At 32.8% G+C, this 19,340-nt stretch overlaps 1 protein-coding gene across 6 annotated transcripts in view; it reads left to right on the top strand.

The window, feature by feature from the left end:
* Wdr62 (WD repeat domain 62) overlaps positions 1-19,340 on the top strand; it is a 172,354-nt gene that overhangs the window by 147,987 nt on the left and 5,027 nt on the right. For 4 of the 6 annotated variants that reach the window (XM_074185638.1, XM_074185642.1, XM_074185639.1 and 1 more), the window contains 14 exons: positions 215-406; positions 462-630; positions 1,892-2,382; positions 6,345-6,685; positions 6,841-7,019; positions 7,080-7,338; positions 7,617-7,752; positions 9,851-10,004; positions 10,062-10,222; positions 10,332-10,419; positions 13,116-13,214; positions 13,427-13,651; positions 16,604-16,756; positions 16,854-16,934. In XM_074185638.1, coding sequence (XP_074041739.1) covers positions 215-406; positions 462-630; positions 1,892-2,382; positions 6,345-6,685; positions 6,841-7,019; positions 7,080-7,338; positions 7,617-7,752; positions 9,851-10,004; positions 10,062-10,222; positions 10,332-10,419; positions 13,116-13,214; positions 13,427-13,651; positions 16,604-16,756; positions 16,854-16,934 — 2,728 coding nt within the window. The remainder of the gene's footprint in view (positions 1-214; positions 407-461; positions 631-1,891; positions 2,383-6,344; positions 6,686-6,840; positions 7,020-7,079; positions 7,339-7,616; positions 7,753-9,850; positions 10,005-10,061; positions 10,223-10,331; positions 10,420-13,115; positions 13,215-13,426; positions 13,652-16,603; positions 16,757-16,853; positions 16,935-19,340) is intronic. The other 2 variants (XM_074185644.1, XM_074185643.1) reach the window with 2 other exon arrangements.

Raw genomic sequence — 19,340 nt, 5'->3', positions numbered from 1 at the left:
AACAAACTGCTAGTTTGTGTATCTTACACTCTACCTAAAAATTTTTCGTATACCCAGCCGTATATTATTAAAAAGGGAATTTGGTTGTTCCTTAGTGCGACTCTGTACAAGCAGCCTTGTCTGGGACATCATTGAACGCCACACTAAATACAAAAAAACCCAAAGTTTATGAAAATTCAAAACACCCCTTTTTATTTTACATTTTACTTTTTAGGTTGGCAAGTCACATTCTTTTCTCTATCACTCCGCATGCATTTGGGGAGTTGAAATGGCACCTCCAAATAGCCCCTTACCGCCCGGCAGTTTTCTTACTTGCAGTTCAGATGACACCATTCGAGTATGGACACTCGACAAACTCAACGAAAACAATTCCAAAGGAATGTATCAGTCAAATATATATAGTAATGTGAGTCCACATCTATTTGAAAAATGTTTCATATCAAAGTTGTTTGGTTTTTTAGGAATTGTTGAAAGTTGTATATGTAGATAAGGATTTATCCTTTATAAAAGACTTGGATATTTCTGGGACAACGGAAAAACAGGAAAACACTTCTTATGATGGAAGAAATGGGGTTAGATGTATCAGAGTCAGTCCGGATGGTAAACATTTAGCTTCTGGAGATCGAGCAGGTAAACACTTTTTTACTTATTTTTTTAATTGAAATCAGATTTTTGTTAATAACTATTTTATCCTGTCCTGACGAACAAAGTTTTCTTCTCAGTATGGTCAACAAGGTATAGTAGGTATCAAGGTATAAAGTTGTATGGATCAACATCTCCAATGACCAACTGTTTCATCAAACAAAATTTTTTGTTGGATCTAATTCATTATATATGATAATTTCGATGTCCCATAGAGGCACTTTGCCAATCTTCTGATTGATTCGGCCGTTACTTGATGAAGATCCATAGTAATTTCACAAAATACACTTAAACGATTTGATCTCCACTAACTTTATTGAAAATAATCATAACATGTTTCGCTAAAACATTAGCTTTTTCAAATGATTAATCATTTGAAAAAGCTAATGTTTTAGCGAAACATGTTATGATTATTTTCAATAAAGTTAGTGGAGATCAAATCGTTTAAGTGTATTTTGTGAAATTACTTTGCCAATCGTTTGGTCTTTTTGTTAATGCTACTGATGTAGCTATATTTTTCATTTTTTTCCCACGTGTTTGTTATAACACTGAGATGTGTTATTCTATAGCAAAGTACATGTTGCGTTTTTGTAAGAATGTTTAGTAAAAATCTCACAATAAAGCATTTCTTGAATTACATGTTTGTCACATTTTTCTGGATATAATTTGAATTGCCTATAAATTGTTTGCCTCTTGTGATCCAGTGCCTCACATTAGCATTAAATGCCTGCAGCATTGAGAGTAGATGCCCCTGATATTATTCTGAGCCAATCCCTGTTTATTGGAGCAGTTCTTTATTTTTCTTTTCAAACGATCCCTTTATAAAAATGTCACAGTGTATGTTCCCGGGTATTTTTCTTTATATTTCTTATAGACTCACCTCCCAATCTAGGTGTGTACGAAAGAATGAAAACATTTTCCGTATATACTTCTTTGTTTTTTTATATGAATGAACAGAATGATTCAGTAGCTTCTGGATGTCATAAAATATAAACAGATTTGTTCTTTTAGATAAGAAAAGGAACAATAGAAACTACTTTCCCAAAAAATATATTTCTATCTTCTGATGATTTTGTAAATTTTGTTGATATGTAGGCGCCCGCAACGTGAGAAAACATAAACTAAAATATTTTTTGTTGAAAATCAACAGGCATATTATGTATATAATAATCAAAACATAATATTTATCATATCATAGAAATGTATAACTTCCTACGAAGTAATACCATTTATCGATTTTGTTTTCAAGGAAATATTCGAATCCATGATTCCACAACCATGAAGGAACTTATCAAAATCGAAGCTCATGATGCAGAAGTTCTCTGTTTGGAGTACTCAGATACCAGTCTCAATTTGATGGCTTCTGCCAGTCGAGATCGTCTCATTCACGTATTCGACATGAAAGAAAGGTACGAATTTCTCCAAACATTGGATGACCATTCATCCTCCATAACTGCTGTTCGGTTTTTGAATCACGGAGGAAACACACAAATGGTTTCTTGCGGAGCCGATAAAAGTCTGATATTCAGAACTCTTGGAGAGCTGAATGACAAGCCTCAATTCATAAGGGCCAACAATGCCACCGGAAAAACGACATTATACGACATGGAAGTAGATACAGGTCAGAAACACGTTCTTACAGCTTGCCAGGATCGGAACGTTAGGATTTATAGTGTTAATACAGGGAAACACACAAAGAGCTTCAAAGGTAGTACCGGAGATGATGGAACACTGATAAAGGTAGGAATTATTACTGATATTTTTCTGCAATGAAAAAATCAATGCATTCTCTCATCGCACACAAAATTATTATTTTTAATTGTGAAACAAAACCAAAAACAAATGAGATTTCTAGGTCATCTACTGATGATGCTAACTTGGTAAATGAAACGTGCATAAAGAAACAGTATTTTCGTTTCATACCAGAGGTTCCACTTTCACCTATCACTTCTAGTTATTTTTCTTCTAGTTATACCGAAAGTTCGATCTTCGTTATTTTGATAGGAACTACCGATATTTCATTACAAATTTATATTCTATATTTATACATAGTCTCAACACAGTATATAGCTATATTAGAACCAGTAGGATCACTTCGATGTCGGCACTTTGATGTTGATGGTATGAAGTTTTTACTGGGCTGGATCCCCCGCGCAACTGGCGGAGTCGTGTTCAGTGTATATACACTGCTCGACACATGAATCTTTTATATACTGCTCCACATAAACTTGGATACGATTTTTATTAAGTCAATTCCAAAAAAAGGTGATAGAATAGAAGTGACATTTGAAGAGAAAATGGGAAAAACGATGAATGTCTAACAACCTTAAATCTTATTCAATAAAGCATTTTTTATTTTAAATTCGGGTTTTTACCAAATCAGTTACATATGTATTTTTAGCAAGTATGAAATATCCACATATCATAATAAATAAAATAAATTAATATTTGTTACCGCTCTCACTTACTGTCACTGCTTCTACGTAAGTAACAAATTTGTGTGGCAGGTTTGAATTTGAACTGTGAGAGTCTCCCCCACTATAAAAGGTGTCGAGTCAGTCATTCAAACAACGGCCAAACCTACGGTAGTAAATTAGAATAAGTATGACGATGATGAAAATATTATTTCATTGTTATTACAGGAACATTTAGATAATTGAATGGATACATTTAAAAATGAAAATAATAATTTGGGAATACTTTATAGCATCTACCAGTTATTGACAATCAGTAGCTTACTACAAGGTTTTCTTGTTTTGGTGCTTCTCAAATCTCTATTTATGAATTTCAGGCTATAAAATATTCTCACTCTTACAAATAATGATATGAGATAGTCTAACGGAAAATGCTCACATGGTTTGTGAAATGTAATTTCAGAAAGCAACGCTCTAATAGAATTTCCAACATTTTTATCTGTGGATTTTTCAGTGAACTGATTACAAAAAATGTTTTCCAATGCATTCAGAAACACAACAAAACTATATTCAGGCATTTGTAAATTACCGAATGTATCATTTTGTGCATTCTGATATGCTCTAAAATGGGCATATATTGTAACGTCTGTCAATTCTTTCTGCCCCTGTGCATATTCTCTACATACATGGCAAGAATGCTTTTCGAAACACTTTTTTAACAAGTAGCCACCAATATACATAATAGCATTCTTTTCTGTAATATTCAACTGTTTATAATCAGTGGTATAGACTTTTAGAGGCATAAACTTTTCTGGTTGTGGTAACAATAAAAAGCTGTCCTGAACAAGTTCTGGAGTAATTGTTCCTAGAATACCATCAAATTCTTCCAAACAATTAGAACCTTCGGAACTATCAAAGTAATTCAATAAAAACATTTTTCCAAATGTTCTTTGAAACTGAATGGGTGTGGGATTCCTACAATTTCCATTTTGTTGACGTACCTTTCCAAAGAAGTTTTCCAAACAGTCTTGATTCAGGCGTCTTGTGAGAATTTTATGGACACCTTTAGCCTTCAATACATCCCAAAGACCCAAGATATTGTCAGCGTCCAACCATCAATAAAGTTCATTTTATTAGTAACATTTTTCCCTTTTGTGTCTTTTACAGTTAAATTTTTGAAAAACACAAGCATCATTTTCAAAAACAGTTTTTGGGATTCAGTACCCATGAATGGTCTATTCGAGAGTTTGCATCCAGAAAATGTTGAGGAGTTCAGTATGTCAAATAAGTTGTCCATTTTTTCAATAAATTCAATTGTAGCGACAGCCGTAGCGGGCAATTGGCCGAATGACATATATGTATTCAATGCAGCAGCCACTGTCGCACTAAAAACTTGTGAGGCCAGTTTTACTTTCATTTTTTGAAAATTATTGGGATATATGTGGTGATCTGTTAATTTTGGTGCTAATCGAAATTTTTTAAGTTTATCAATTGCATAAAAAGCCTGTGATATATCAATACACCGAAAATTTTTGTTAAAATACCTATATGGATGATTATACATGATATATCTGAAGTATCAATTGATGTTATGAGAGTTATCGTTGGTCAGATATTATGGGTGCGTGAAATTATCCACTGAAAATTTTGTAAAAGAAAGTAAATTGTAGAAATCACATATTTGGCGATGCGCCGGCAACTCTGCATAATATCTATCAATTCACTGTCGATCTACTGCGCCGCTTGAAATGTTGATCCCAGGAGCAGGTCACGCCCCAAAATGCAAAAAATGAAATCTTGACCAACATTTTCATGGAAGTGATCCTACTGGTTCTTATAGCAATTATACTGTGGTCTTAACATTTAATAAAAAATGACATTTGCATCATTTTGATCTAAATAACTTCTGTACTTTGAAATTATTCCCACTTTCTGTTAACATTTAGGAAAACTCTAAGTTGAATAGGTACCAGTCCAAAATTGTAAAATTACCATATTCGAATATTGAAAGCTTTCATTCAGAAACTGCCAAAATTAATTTTTTCAAGAAACCCCTGTTTCTTTATTACTTTATCACTGTTATTGAGGTAATTTTTATATTTCACTCTCAATGTATGTGTGCATATATGAACCTGATTTTATGACGTACAATGGGAGTTACTTTATTTAGAAGTTTGTTTATTATTGTATAAATATATATTACTAATTGTTGGCATAGAATTTAGTTTGTCACATTAAGTTTCATGACAAACCATTTTAAACAAATAGTTACAATATTTTTTATCAACCTAAAACTTAACATTGTTATGAAATTGTGTTTTGTAAACATAAAACGTTTTAACAGTTGTCTATCTAGACGAGTTGTCACCTATCATTGGAATTATCAATATTAATGAATAAATTAAGAGTAAAAAAAATATTTTCAATAATCTGCTTTCATTTGCATGTTTGTGAAAGATGAAAATAAATAAAACTGAATCCAACCCATCAATTTATTACATTACACAATTTATATGATACAAAAGCTGTTTCTTAGAATTCTTGATCAATACTTATACAGATAAATCTCCCGAGTTCTTCCGTAATATTCGAAGTGGAACGATGAAACTCTCAGGACTGATAGAAATGCTCAAAATGCACCTACCACCTGAATGGGGTAATATTGAAAAACACCTCCTACAAATAGTTACAATATTTTTTTATTAACTCTAAACTTCAGGTTTGCAACTTCAAAACTGACAAAATTCAATACAATCTTTGAACCCCTATTTTTCCCCTTGGGGTGAAAATTCCTTATTGTCTTTCTTTATCATTATTTACGCTATACGAAGAACCTACCTGCATATTTCAAGATTCTACGTTACGGTACATTACCTGCATGTAACTCCAACGGTATTATAGGAAGTGCACGCCAAGATATCTCTTAGGGAGCAAGAATTTTTCCGGCTTACTTACTACTTATCGTTATATTATGACCAAAATTACACAAAACCTTTGTAAATTGTAGGCTATACGTTATTCGATGTATAAGCTGTATTTATGTAAAGTGTCATAAAGTGTCATACATACATCCTCATAAACTTTCACATTTATAATAGTATAGAAGATACAGATGAAATATCTAAATAAACTTATCTATTTTATCATATCATTTAAATTGAAAGGGGTATATTTTAAAGAGAGAATGCCAAAACCTTTCTTTCCTATGAAATAGAAAAAAAACGATATCAAGTTAGTACAGCCAAAAATACACTTTTGATTCAAATTTAATTTGAAATGTCATTTCAGGTTGTTTTAGACAGATCCGGAATTTACTTAGCAACCTCTTGTACAGACAAGTCTCTCTCAGTGTACGATTATTACTCGGGTGAGTGTATGGCAACAATGTGTGGTCATTCTGAGTTGGCCACCGGATTGAGATTCACAAACGACTGTCGCCGATTGATCTCAGCGAGCGGAGATGGATGTATTTTTGTATGGAGAGTTCCTCATGACATGGTAGTCACAATGCACGCCAGGCTCAGTCAACAGGCAATGAGACAGGGCAAGCAACTGGAACAGGAAATGTTTAGCGACAGTAGCACTTTTGATTTTTATGATGGTGTCAACACCATTGATACTAATTATAGGTAAGCTTTTGCGTGAAGAAATTTAAATTGTATCTTTTTTTTTTGAAATTATTATAACTTGAATTATTCCTTCATTCGTCCCAAGAAACAAATCTGTTTATATCAGGGATATCAACAGAATATATAGTTGTACATAACTATTGTTGATATTTCAGATTCAGTATAGGCCAGCTTCCGCAGTGGGCGAAGAAGCAACTCACTGAAGATACTAGTCAGCCATCTAGTCTGAACAAAGGTGTGGCAATTCCAAAAGGCAGATGGGCTCAAAGAGCTGAAAATGCAATGGGTGTCAAATCATTCTATTCCAACAGCTCATATCCTTTTCCTCCAACAGGTAAAAGGATGACAAATTTGAAAGTCAAGCTGGCTTAACAGTCACTCGTTCATTTTTCAGATCGCCGATTTGACTCTGATGGTGGCTCAAAAGATAGCTCATTGGATAGTGGAACTGAGATCAAAAACTATTCAGAGTCTCGACGGGAAATTGTATCAGTATCAAAGCTGACTACAAGAGTGGAAACTAGGAGAGGAGTAATGACTGATGATAGCGCTATAGGTGACGCAGAATCTACCGCACATGATGGCGATATAGATTCTGATAATGATTATAGGCATCGACCAATATATTACCCTACTCAAACAGGATCACAAAGGTGAGTTTCGAAATTTTCAGTTTTAGGGAATGGGTAATAACTTGATGGGTTAATTTATGTACATACATCTTCAACAAATTTTTTCTTCTGTTCAAAAGCTATTGGATATCTTAGATTTTGGTACTGTGAAGCTGGAAATAGTTTTGAACCCAAAAATCTCGTAATTGATGAAAGTAATTCACTATAATTTATTGTACAATTGTTTGGTTAGGTCGATTTTCTAAATACATCTTAAAATTTGTATCTCCATTTCCTTCCACGTGTATTATGAATTTCAGCGGTGGGGAATTCACTGTGACGAACATAGATGCAGATGAACTAAGAAAATCCCAGCGTAAGAAAAAAGCTCCACAGATTGTGATTGCACCCACATCTACCTGTGGTAGTAATGATTCAGACGATGACGATGATGAGGTAACAGTTAGTTTTACTGTTGTCGTAAATAGTGAAGTTTAGTAAGAAAATAACTTTTGATACCATAACATAGACCATTTGTTTGTGACATTATTTACGAGGGGTCTGCCATATTATGTTTTTTTATGTTATCCAACAATGTTATAAAGGTGAATTCAAGCATCTATACTTCGGATGCTTGTAAAATATGACATAGTGTACTAGAAGCTTCTTGATCTTTGATTTAACAAAAAAGAGCACTTCCTACAACAGCTGTACTGAGTTCAATTGATTCATGTGGCAAACTTTGGAATTTTATTCATAATGACACTAGTGAAGTTTTTAGAAAAAAAGCTTTATGGCTTTCACTTCTATATCTTTATACAATGGTGCGTGGAATTGGGTGTAGATCAGAGCCTTTAAATCATTCATGTTCAAATAAAATATAGTAAGCGTCTGAATGTCTTTACGCACTGTCCTTATGACATGAGAAGATTTGTCTTAGGTTAGGTTAGATCAGGTCAAAAGTGAGTGGGTCTATTCCACCCTCCGCCATAACCCGTAAGGGTTTATTGTGGCTCACACCCATTCACACTCGACCAAATAAACCTAGCTTCTTAACGAAACCGATTTAGTTTATATTGTGAGGGATCTTTCAGGTCAGATGGTAAGAGTGCGGCTCTACCGAACTCTGAAAACCTGATTTGGTCCGCAGCGGGAAGGGGGGGGTAGGCACAAAGTATGTGCTCTGGTGTTTCATCATTTTCCAAACAGAAGCGACACACACTGTCTTTCGACAGTGCGAGTCTCTGCATATGATGATTCAGACGATAGCAACCTGTAGAAAAGCCTGTTAGACATCAAAGTTCATCCCTACTGTAGTTTTATTTCAAGCTTCGAAGGGTGAATGAACGCCATGGAGTGAGCCAATCCTGGAAGATTTTGCCAGAAGTCCATAAATCTTCTTGCCATCCAGGTGTTCAATGTTTGTTTGACAAAACCTAAAACGATACCAGTGACAGGTTCTGGTCCAATGAAGCTGCTTGCAGCACCTTCTTTTGCAAGAGATTCAGTAGCCTCATTGCCTATCAGGCCAGTATAGCCAAGAATCCAGACCAGAGACAATTGATACAACTCGCAGTAAAACCGAGTCATTGTTTCCCAGTGAACTTGACACGTGAACGATTATCCCTGAGTGTACGTTTCGGGAGCTTTTCTTGAGGTGTAGGTGGTAAATCGTTACTTTTTTCCTTCCTCGGCACTCGTATTCCAAATTTTATCTAATACGTTTGGAACACGTTCTTGACTTAATCTTCCTGACTCAAATCGTTAGAAATGAAAATATCCTTTTTTTTTAATGTAAGCATTCCTCAATATTTCACTCTTTTTTACATATGATAAAAATTTAATCTTCAATAATTTATTGTCGCCTCTACTTGTGAAAAAGAAGATGTTATGTAAATCACTTGCACCAGTACGTATTTCAGTTTTTTCGCCCAAGAGAGTAAGATCAGCGTTCTTGTATGAATGTCTTTATGCACTGTCATCGTGACATGAGTAGATTCATCTCATTCGTGTCATGAAGTCGTAATGTTATGAATGAAATGAGTGCTTCATTTCGTAATATAATCCATAACAGTGCTGATGAAGTAATAAGACAAGGAGTCTTATTCAGAAACTTTGAAGTCCACCGATGATAATGTTCCATGTAAGTGAAATTGTATCTCGTAGAAGTTTTCCATAAATTTTTGTATAAAAATGAAGAAGTGAAAGCCAAAAATCTTTCTTCCTAAAAACCAAACTCTCCGAAAAATATATTCCTTTCGATTTATTTATGAAGTGTTCTGTTTTTTTTTTGCAAAGAATATTCGTTGAATCCTAGAAAGTTAATTACATTTATGAAACTCAAACCAGCTAGAATTGCCACCAAAACATTCAACAAATCTTCAACAAAAAATGTTGATTACAGTAAATTGTTTTTTGGAAAAAAAGTATACCCACAGAAGCAAATTTTCAAGTTGAGTGAAGAACCATAAAAGTATTCAATTTCATGTCAACTTCTTTAAAATATTCTTCTGAAGAATACAAAACTCTAATTAATTTCAAAAATTGTTCGCAGGCTTCCACACCTAGTGGGGAAAATACAGACAGAAATCCCATGTCTCTATTTTCTTTAAGTTCAGAATCCTTAGACCAACTTGTAAGTCGCGAAAGGTATCTTCAGTCAACATTTGAAAGTATGTCTGGTATGGAGAATGAAGTACAAACGCCAAGTAAGTTTATTTGGATAGTATTGTCGATTCCAACTTTAACTTTATTGCATTTTTTAGCAAATAAGTCCTCAATATCATCCAAATTTTTGACACAATCTGTTGAAAGAAATCAGGAAGCCATCAAAGCAGTTAAACAAACAAAAAATGATCCTGACGCCATAAGAAAAAGACAAGAACTGAACAAGAGAGTAGCTGAAACTAGAAAAAAATTAGAAAGTGTATGTTCCATTGTGACAAATCTACATAATCCATTATTTACAATGTTTTGATGAAAATAATGATGCTAGAGTTACAAATATATTTTGTATTAAAATATGCTAATTTCAGGTGGGCCATTCAAGTCCTTTGAAATATAGCCAGTCAATTCATGATCTTTCGCACATACCAGAGCGTGACAGATGGTCAAAAAAACAAGGTAATAGCTCATGTGATAATACTTCCAGTTCATACATTAACAGCTGCTTCTGTGAATCGAAAACTAACCAAATCCCTTTGAATACAAGTGGTATTACTAATGATACTAATAGCACAGATAGTTACATGAATTTGACCAATCCACAGTGTAACTCAGTATCAACTGATCTGCAACTGTGCGGTTGCTACATGAAAGACATCGCCAAAAACACTTCACAGCTTTCTCATATTTTGAATATCAGTCATAATTTTACTGCTGCTGATCGTAATGTAGATTTTCACACTAAAGATAGCGTCCTAGGTCCCAAACTGAGCGATTTACCCAAGAGTCCTGAAAAGAGTTTGAATGATCTTATTCGTCCAAGAAAACTGCAACTGGACAAGACTTTGACCAAGTATAAATTGCATAAAAGTCTTCCAGTGAGTCCTGTTAGTGAAGAACGTCAATTTTCTGATTATGTTGAACAAAAACAAGAATCATCAACGTCATCCCGCAAATCGTTCAGCTATTTCATAGATCTTGATAAAAAAAAGTCAACTGATGAAGGTTTCAAGCAGGTATTTAATGATATCGAGAAATTTAGTGAAGATTTCAATAAAAAATATGAACAGATTGAACAGAAGTTTGACAGCCAGATAGAAGGTGCCAGAGTCAAAGAGAAAATTAAGATAGGTCAAAATGAAGATGAAGAAGGCAACTTCAGTTCCGATTCATTAGAAGATTACAGCTTTTTATCGGGTAATAAAAAAATTATTCCTCCTAGACGCTGTGTATCAAATAATGAAATATATAAATACCAAGAAGAGATTTTTGAAGAAATACCGAAAAGTGAGAGTTTCTATCTCAATCAGAGCATTAAAAACTCTCAAGATAGTATTCTGTCCGATGATAACCTTTTAGAATACGATTTATGTGCAGGTAAAGCCAAAAGCTACTGCACCAGCTTGGAAAGTGTTGTATCAAACGATTCAGATTGTAAATCGGCTCCTCTCGAAATACTCTTCGAGTCACATAAAAAACATCAAACATGTATGTCACACTCCCAAAGTTTGCCAAAAAATATGTCCAGTCCATTCGACGTTGAAATGAACAGTAGTTTGCCAAAAAATCATGTTTATGGTTTTGATCATTCGTCCTTCAAGTATGAATATCCTACAACCGAAGTTATGTGTTCCCACCAGCCTTCTCGAATCATTAAAGCTGTTAAAACTTGTCAAACCCAAACTGACTTTGAAACTCCACAAGAAATCGTAACAAAAAAAGCTCAAAGGGGGAGTGAAGAGTTCCAAAAAAAGTTGCTCAAGTTTGAACAAAAGAAACCCATCACTTTTTTTGTAGAGACAAGCCATAAATCTACCAAGAGCTCAAAAAGTAAAGAAAATGTTCCTATGAAAAAGAAAAGTGATTCCGAGATGTACATACCATCACTTGCCAGTAAAAACAAACAATATAAAGCAAAATTTTGTAACATACTCAACAACAAACCCGAGTTCAACTTGGATATATTTGAAGCAGCCTCTAAGGATCATAAAAATGGAAATAATTCTTTCACCTTGTCAACTATCAATTTTGAGAAAAATACTAACAAAAATCAAGTTCAAGAAACGTCCAGTTTAGATAGGCATTTGTTCACAAAAAGTTTATTGACAAGCGAAAAAGTATGCCATAAACCTCCAAAAGCTATCAGAAGACACAGTTCCAAAATTAAAAAAACAAAAACCAGTTACGAATATATCAGAAAAGAGGACTTTTACAGCAATCCAAGTAAATGCAATAAAACCAAAGACGTTCTGAACAATTTAACCAACCAAGATATTGTTACTGATGAAAATACCATTGAACTGAACTTCAAAGAGAAAATTATTGATAAGGAAGTGGAGACAGGCAACAACAAAGATCAGAATATCTTTAGTGAACTGTATGATAGCCTTGACAAAAAAATATCGAATTCAAAAATGGATTACGATTCTTTAGAAGTGAACCTCAACAATCAGGATTGCGAAAGTAAATTATTCGACAGTTTAGAAGTTAATGTTTGGTCTAAAACTAGTGGTATGTCTAAAAATACTGCATTCCAATTGGAAAATGTTCTAAAAAAAACGAATGCTGCCTGTCACAAAGGCAAAATTGCGGTTGCTTTAGAAAACATCAAGATTTTGAATGAGATTCAGAAGAAACTTCATAAAATCAACAATTTAGTAGATATATTCCGGCAGAATATGTCTTGTGGCAAAGTAAGGGCTCTTTCCAGTATGTATGAATCTATGACGAACTCCCAAAGCTATTACAATGATCTTACAAAATTACAGGCCACTCCAATCAGGTTTAGGAGACGAAACCTGAGTTTGCCTTGTTTTGTTGAAAGACGACTCAACTACGATACAAAAGTTGACAACAAAAATCTCATGGATGGTAAAACTACTGAAGATACTAAGTCAGCGGATAGTGATACAAACTATGAAGGTGAATAGAATATGTGTCAGCATGAATTGTCTTGACAAGAAAGGCTGTAAAAAGGCTGCCTGAAGAGGATTATTATCCTATCGATGTTTATACACTGTTTTCCTTTTTTTTTTTTCATCCTGAGCCTTTTCCAAGCATGTTACTTGAAAACTGAGCTACACTCAACTTGGAAAGTATTATCCATTGTGTAGCTCAGTGTTATAGTTTATATTATTTTTTGCATGTTTTTTCAGTCTATGTGGATGAAAGCTCCCCAGATAGCAGTTTGCGTAGATCGTGCAGCTTGAGCGATTTAAGTATGCCTCTTGTGCCAAAGAGGAAAATTGAACAAGGTAAGTTTGGCTTACCTTTGCATTTTAGGGAATGCATGTATTGGTGTATGTTCACTAAATTTCTTCACTTTGCAAAATAATATCATTGACTTCACCTACTTGCTTTTAATTCATTTGCAATTCCTTTCATTTTTTATATTGAGTCGGATCTTTTCCAAACTCTCTAAATGGCTTTAATTTACTTATTCTCTGATATTTCGCATTTCCAACAGTTTCAGGCAAGAAGAATTCTAATAATGTGTCTCGAAATAACTCCAGATATGTCAAAAACAATTCAATCACAAGAAGTAGATCCAGCGGGGTTCTAAATCACTCCGATTCTGATCCAGAAACTCAAGAAAAGAAGGTTTCGAGGTTGATGAGGCCAACTATAAGTTCGTACAATAAGGTCAACAACAAAACATTGCAGAGTCGTAAAAAACATTCATACTCTACAAGTAAGTTTCAGAAATAATCCAAAACTTGATTTTTGATAGATATGTCCGATATTTGCACAAACGAATTTCATTTTACAATAGTTTCTATGGATGTAACTAAAACTACGAGAAGAGAGTTGATGACGAGTGTCAATCTGGCGGAAATGAGTGATTCAAAGAAGATTCGCACCTTTTTACAAATCGCGACAGCTTTAGTAAGCTATAATAAACAAGTGAAATAATGACAAAATTATATTCAAGTATAAGAGCAGGTACTTAACGACCTGATTGAATTAAATTTAACACGGATTATCTTTCAATTGAGAATTCAAGAAATTCATCACTTGTTCAAAAGTTAATCACATTTAAAAGTCGGTGAGTCACTGTCCAATTTAATGTCATGACAAATTGTCAATCAAATATATTTAATACTGATTAATTTGATTATACAATGTTTTATATATTTCTATTCAGTCTATTATTTGTTGGTCATGGTCTTCAAGAAGGTCGTCAGTATAATCATACAAAATTAAACGTTATCAATGTCGTGAAGAACGGACTATTTAGTCTAATATGGCACAAGAAATTATTTTGAAGTAATTCTGTAGTGAAAGAAAGAAAACTCGGAATAATTTTACAAACCTTTTTATTACATTGATCATTCAAATATTCATACCCTGCTATTATTTATAACTATTGTACAAACTATTTTTTTGTAAATACTTTAATACAAAGACCATTTAAAGTTTTATAGGATACTGTCAATAAAATAAAATAGAGATAATAAAAATTAATTATGAAAATTAAATGTGGTGATAAAGAAAAGCACACCTAAGAATTATTAAAAAATTCTGTTAGTGTATAATAAAGATATGCTTTCAGTATTTTTTCAAAATTTTACAGTTGCTTTGAAGCCTTCACATATTCAGGAAGATTATTGTAAATTTTTGGATTAATGTATTCAAGCTAACAATAAGTCACTTCTAATTTTGCAATTGGCACATGGACTGATTTTTGATTCTTGTATCGTGGTTGTAAATACTCTTAGTTAATATAAAATTTGATACATTTAAAACACATAACACACATTTCAAATATATAGACAGATGCTAGAGTTGAAATATTATATATATTTTTTAATATTTTCTACAAGAATCTCTGGGAAATATTTTCCATGCATCGTACAATGCCCCTTTATGCAACGAATACATTTTGTTGTACCTAATTCTAGAGTATCAGTTATTTGGTATCATAATAGATACCAAATAACTGAACTCTAATCAATACCGATCTTAAATCATTAAAAAGAAACTTTAAAATATTGAGTTTAGATATCAGATGTTGGCAATGACTATTCCAACTCAGGAATTCATCTAAATAAATACATAAAAACTTAATACTACTATCATCACTTTTTGAAGATTTGTTATTTTTTGTAGGGATTGTGAATTTGTATAGCCAGTGTTTTATCTGTGTTGAAAAATAAATCGTGTCCATTAAAAAGCTGGATACTTGATTTATTTCTCTTAAACATTTATTTTCTAAAATTGTAGTATCAGATGCAGAGACAATGCAAAATCATCAGTGTACACTGTGTAACTACTATATTCAATTATAGAATCAATGCTATTCACATACAAAAACAAACAAAATGGGACTGAATATGGAGCCATGTGATACACCCATTGTTGTATTCAGAGTTAAATTCGAAAGTACTATTATTTTTCATCTTTTGCAATGATACAAATTAATTCTGCACATGTGTGATTATTTGATTTATTACTCCCATCTATCAGAAAGGCATATTCAAATTATTTAGAAAAGCCATATGGGACTGTAATAGGACGAACATTGGAGTGTAATCTGGACCTGACAACTTTTTATTTTTCGTTTTGTTATCCAGCATATTCTGTGAATATGCTTTTCCTCGTCACCACCGATTATTATATGCATGATAATATGAAACGATTCAATGTATTCATTTTTGATTGATTTTTAATTTTATATGTATAATTTTGTTCGTGATGAAACCCCACATGTTTATACTATATTAAATCTTCATACATTTATAAGTTCGAATATAAAAATTAATAAAGGTGGATGTATTTGGTATAAAAAATTATTTAAAAAAAAACAACGAGAGCATTTATAACCATTTGTTGTTTTGTAAAGATCTGTAGAAGCCTCTGCCTAAATATGAGACAGTTATTGTGATTGGTTATTCAGATATATTTCTAAAAAATAATCTGGGAGCTTTTCTGATTTGGTCAGGAATGTGACAAGATGTGAACCAATTATGAAGTTGTTATTTGGTTGAGTGTTCTCTTATTAAAGAACCTAGAGGCTCGACAATAGCTTCTATTTTAGAACATATGAATAAAGAAGATATTGTGATGCACTGTTTGGAATCTTTGGTATAGTAATGATTACTGTTTTTTCTCAACACCAAACCGTTATTTTAACACCTCGACACGTGTTTCGATCACCAAGATCAGTTTGATCTTCCTCTTGAAGATGATCACTTGATGATCGGAACATGTGTAGACCTGTTAAAATAACGGTTTGGTGTTGGGATAAACTCTAGTAATATTCAATGAAAATATTGTGCATTGAATCATGTATTTCAGTTTCATAAACTGTTTATACGAAAATCCCACAATAAATTATTATGTTTATGAAAACTAAGAATACATAAATTGATATTAGAATTTATAATCACTTGGTGATTGAAACACGTGTCGAGGTGTTAAAATAACGGTTTGGTGTTGGAAAAAACTCCAGTAATATTCAAAGAAACTATTGTGCATTGAATCATGCATTTCAGTTTTATAAACTGTTTATATGAAAATCCCACAATAAATAATTATGTTTCAATATGAAAACTAAGAATACATAAATTGATATTTGAATTTATAATCTGATTTTTTCAAATATCTTGTACAATTCAATTCATTTATGAAAAATTTTCTCAAGGTAATTTGAATACAGTTGGAACAGTAGACAACATATCAACTTCAGACGAAGAGTCTCCCACTGCTCCTCCTAGAAATAGACAATTAACGTTTGACAAAAGTACTCCTTTAGCAACGCCAAGAAGACATCTCAACAACAAAGAAAAATCTCGAGGTGAGATTTGTTGATATTTTTTTTTATTCACGATCACAGCTTCTAATCTCAACGAATACTGGTTTGCTTACTGTAACTTGCACTTGTTTTTTTGTAGCTAAAAGACATACTATTCATTTTGATGACACTCTAACTAATGAGGATTTCGACTCTAATGAAAGCTTCTCATCTGTAGAAAGTAAGTTGGCATACATATTCCAAAGCATGTTTTTTCAAATCTATTTTATCAAAATGGTTACTAGTTCATCAAAGGCTATAACTTGGTGGAGGCAACAAATTATATTTTTTTAAATTATGATCGTCATGAAAAATGAGAAATGAAACTTTCTATGTTTTTTGTCACTTTTATTTGTAACTAACGTTACGGCAGTTTTATCACAACACATAGTAACGGCTACATTTATCAATTTATTGAAAATAAAAAATAATGTTTTCATCATTTATTGGAATAATACAAAGAGGATAATAAGTCAGTCGTCAAGTATCACTTGAATTTACTGCTATACTATTTTTTGTTTTCTTGAGTTGTTGAAATTTCACAATTTCATGAGTTATACTTGTGATTTTCGTATATACCGTTGATTCTTCAAAATATCGTGACTGCTTTAGAAATTTTCATTATTCATTATTTAGAATTCCTAGATCTCAATTATTAATAATTGAAAGTTAACAAACATCTAATTGATCGTCATTACCCTCATTTACCTTGATTTATCACCTGTGTCCTTCTTCCCAATGGTTGGGATGGAAATATTGTATCAGCAGTGTTTCAAGAGTTGCTTCGACTATATGTATAAAGTGTTTTTTTTTCACTACTAACCTGAGAAATTGCTATTATTTACTCCATTCCCCTAACGAGAATTAATATTTCGCACCCTTGGTAAATAATGATAATTAAAAAAAACACCTAGGTAAATAATGAGAACAATTCTATAATTTTAAAGATATTCAAAGAAACTTTTGTTAACTTAATTATCAACTAGAAGTAGGAAATTGAACATTGGAAATATGCTTGAAAATTATTTGAAATTATGATTAATTGTACAATTGTGACAAATCATGTGTATTCCAGCATTTCCTGTATTAATGGAACTAACATTTGGACCAGGTAAATTCACTTTTGTGTTACAAACAATCCTCGTATTTTGAACGCATTCATTACCTATTTCCACTAAATTATCTTCAACATGGACGTTTTCTAAAGCATCTTGACTTGCAGAAGAAGTTATATTTGAAGCTTCATTGGGTAAATTACATTTTTGCACTAATTCGGCGATTCTCTTCTTATCAGCTATTGATTCCTCAATATATCCTTCAGCCACTGCAGTCGACTTCCAGCCACCGTGCCGTTTCAGGTTTAGTAAGTCTCCTCCGTTTTCTGCGAGAAGTGTTGCCGAGCTACGTCTTGAAAATGACCAGTATAATACTCAGGATTTTCTAATTTGAGATAATTAGCCACGACATATGGTACTTTACTAATAGTATTGTGCCCAATATTTTATTTAATATGTTTACCTTTACGGTATAAAATAAATAGTTTTGTAAGTATTTCTTAATAACATTAACCCATTGTAGCTCAAAAACAACAAACTTCCTTGATGTTCTGTTCTTTGAATTAAGAATATTTATTATGATAATATCATCGCAAACATCTAAATAGTCTAGGAGCATATTGCATAATCCATCTGTTCTGCAGGCACTGGCAACACCAATTACTTCAACAGCCTAAATATCAGCCCATTAAAAAATTAAACACAATCTAATTCGTCATCAGGAGCTTCAACTATAAATTTGTCAATTTCTTCCTTTGTAAATACTTTTAATTTCTTAGGTTTATAATTACTGTTTTTTCGTTTTAAAAATACTACAAGCTTGAAAAACTTTGAAATGTCAATATTTTCTTTTATTGCAAGTGTCGATTTTAGCATGGAATAATTTGCCCACAATGTCGATACCTTTTTGTCTTCAAATTTCTCTTTGAAATACGCTAATAAAACATTTTCTGTTACTTTAGCAACTTTCCTTTCTTCACACCATGTTTTCAGTTGGTTATATGCATTCATGTACAGTCTCTTTGATTTTTCTGGCAATAAATCACTACTTGTACTAGCTGCCACCACTCTAACTTCAGGCGGGGTACACATCATCTCTAAATCATCGTCACTTGAATTTTCACCCATTTTTCAATTATTTATATTGACATTTTACTTATATAGATCTTTTAACTTCTTCAAAATGACATCTAAATTTGAATTAAAACCACATTTGGCAAACTGATAGCAATAATAATCATTGTACAGTGTTTGGTTGTCATGGAAACGCCGGCAAACGTTTTCATAGCCTAAGTAGATGTTGCGCGCTTATCATCGATATCGCGTATTCATCATGGAAACTGTACCGTTTCAATTTGACATGCAACACTTCATAGCTGCCTTGAGTTATCATATAACCAAGGAAATTTTTTTCTCACTATAATGCAGAATTGAGAAATTCTAAGTTCTGAACATACAGAAGTGATGAGAAAAGTGGAACATTGAAATGATCGGTAAATAATAGCTCACTTCTCACCCTAGGTATATAATTC

The sequence above is a fragment of the Leptinotarsa decemlineata genome, unplaced genomic scaffold, assembly GCF_025532065.1.
Source record: "Leptinotarsa decemlineata unplaced genomic scaffold, Ldec_3_MD MMD2_tig00078346_RagTag_RagTag, whole genome shotgun sequence".
Classification (NCBI taxonomy): Eukaryota; Metazoa; Arthropoda; class Insecta; order Coleoptera; family Chrysomelidae; genus Leptinotarsa; species Leptinotarsa decemlineata.
This window is presented reverse-complemented; position numbering and strand designations above follow the sequence as displayed.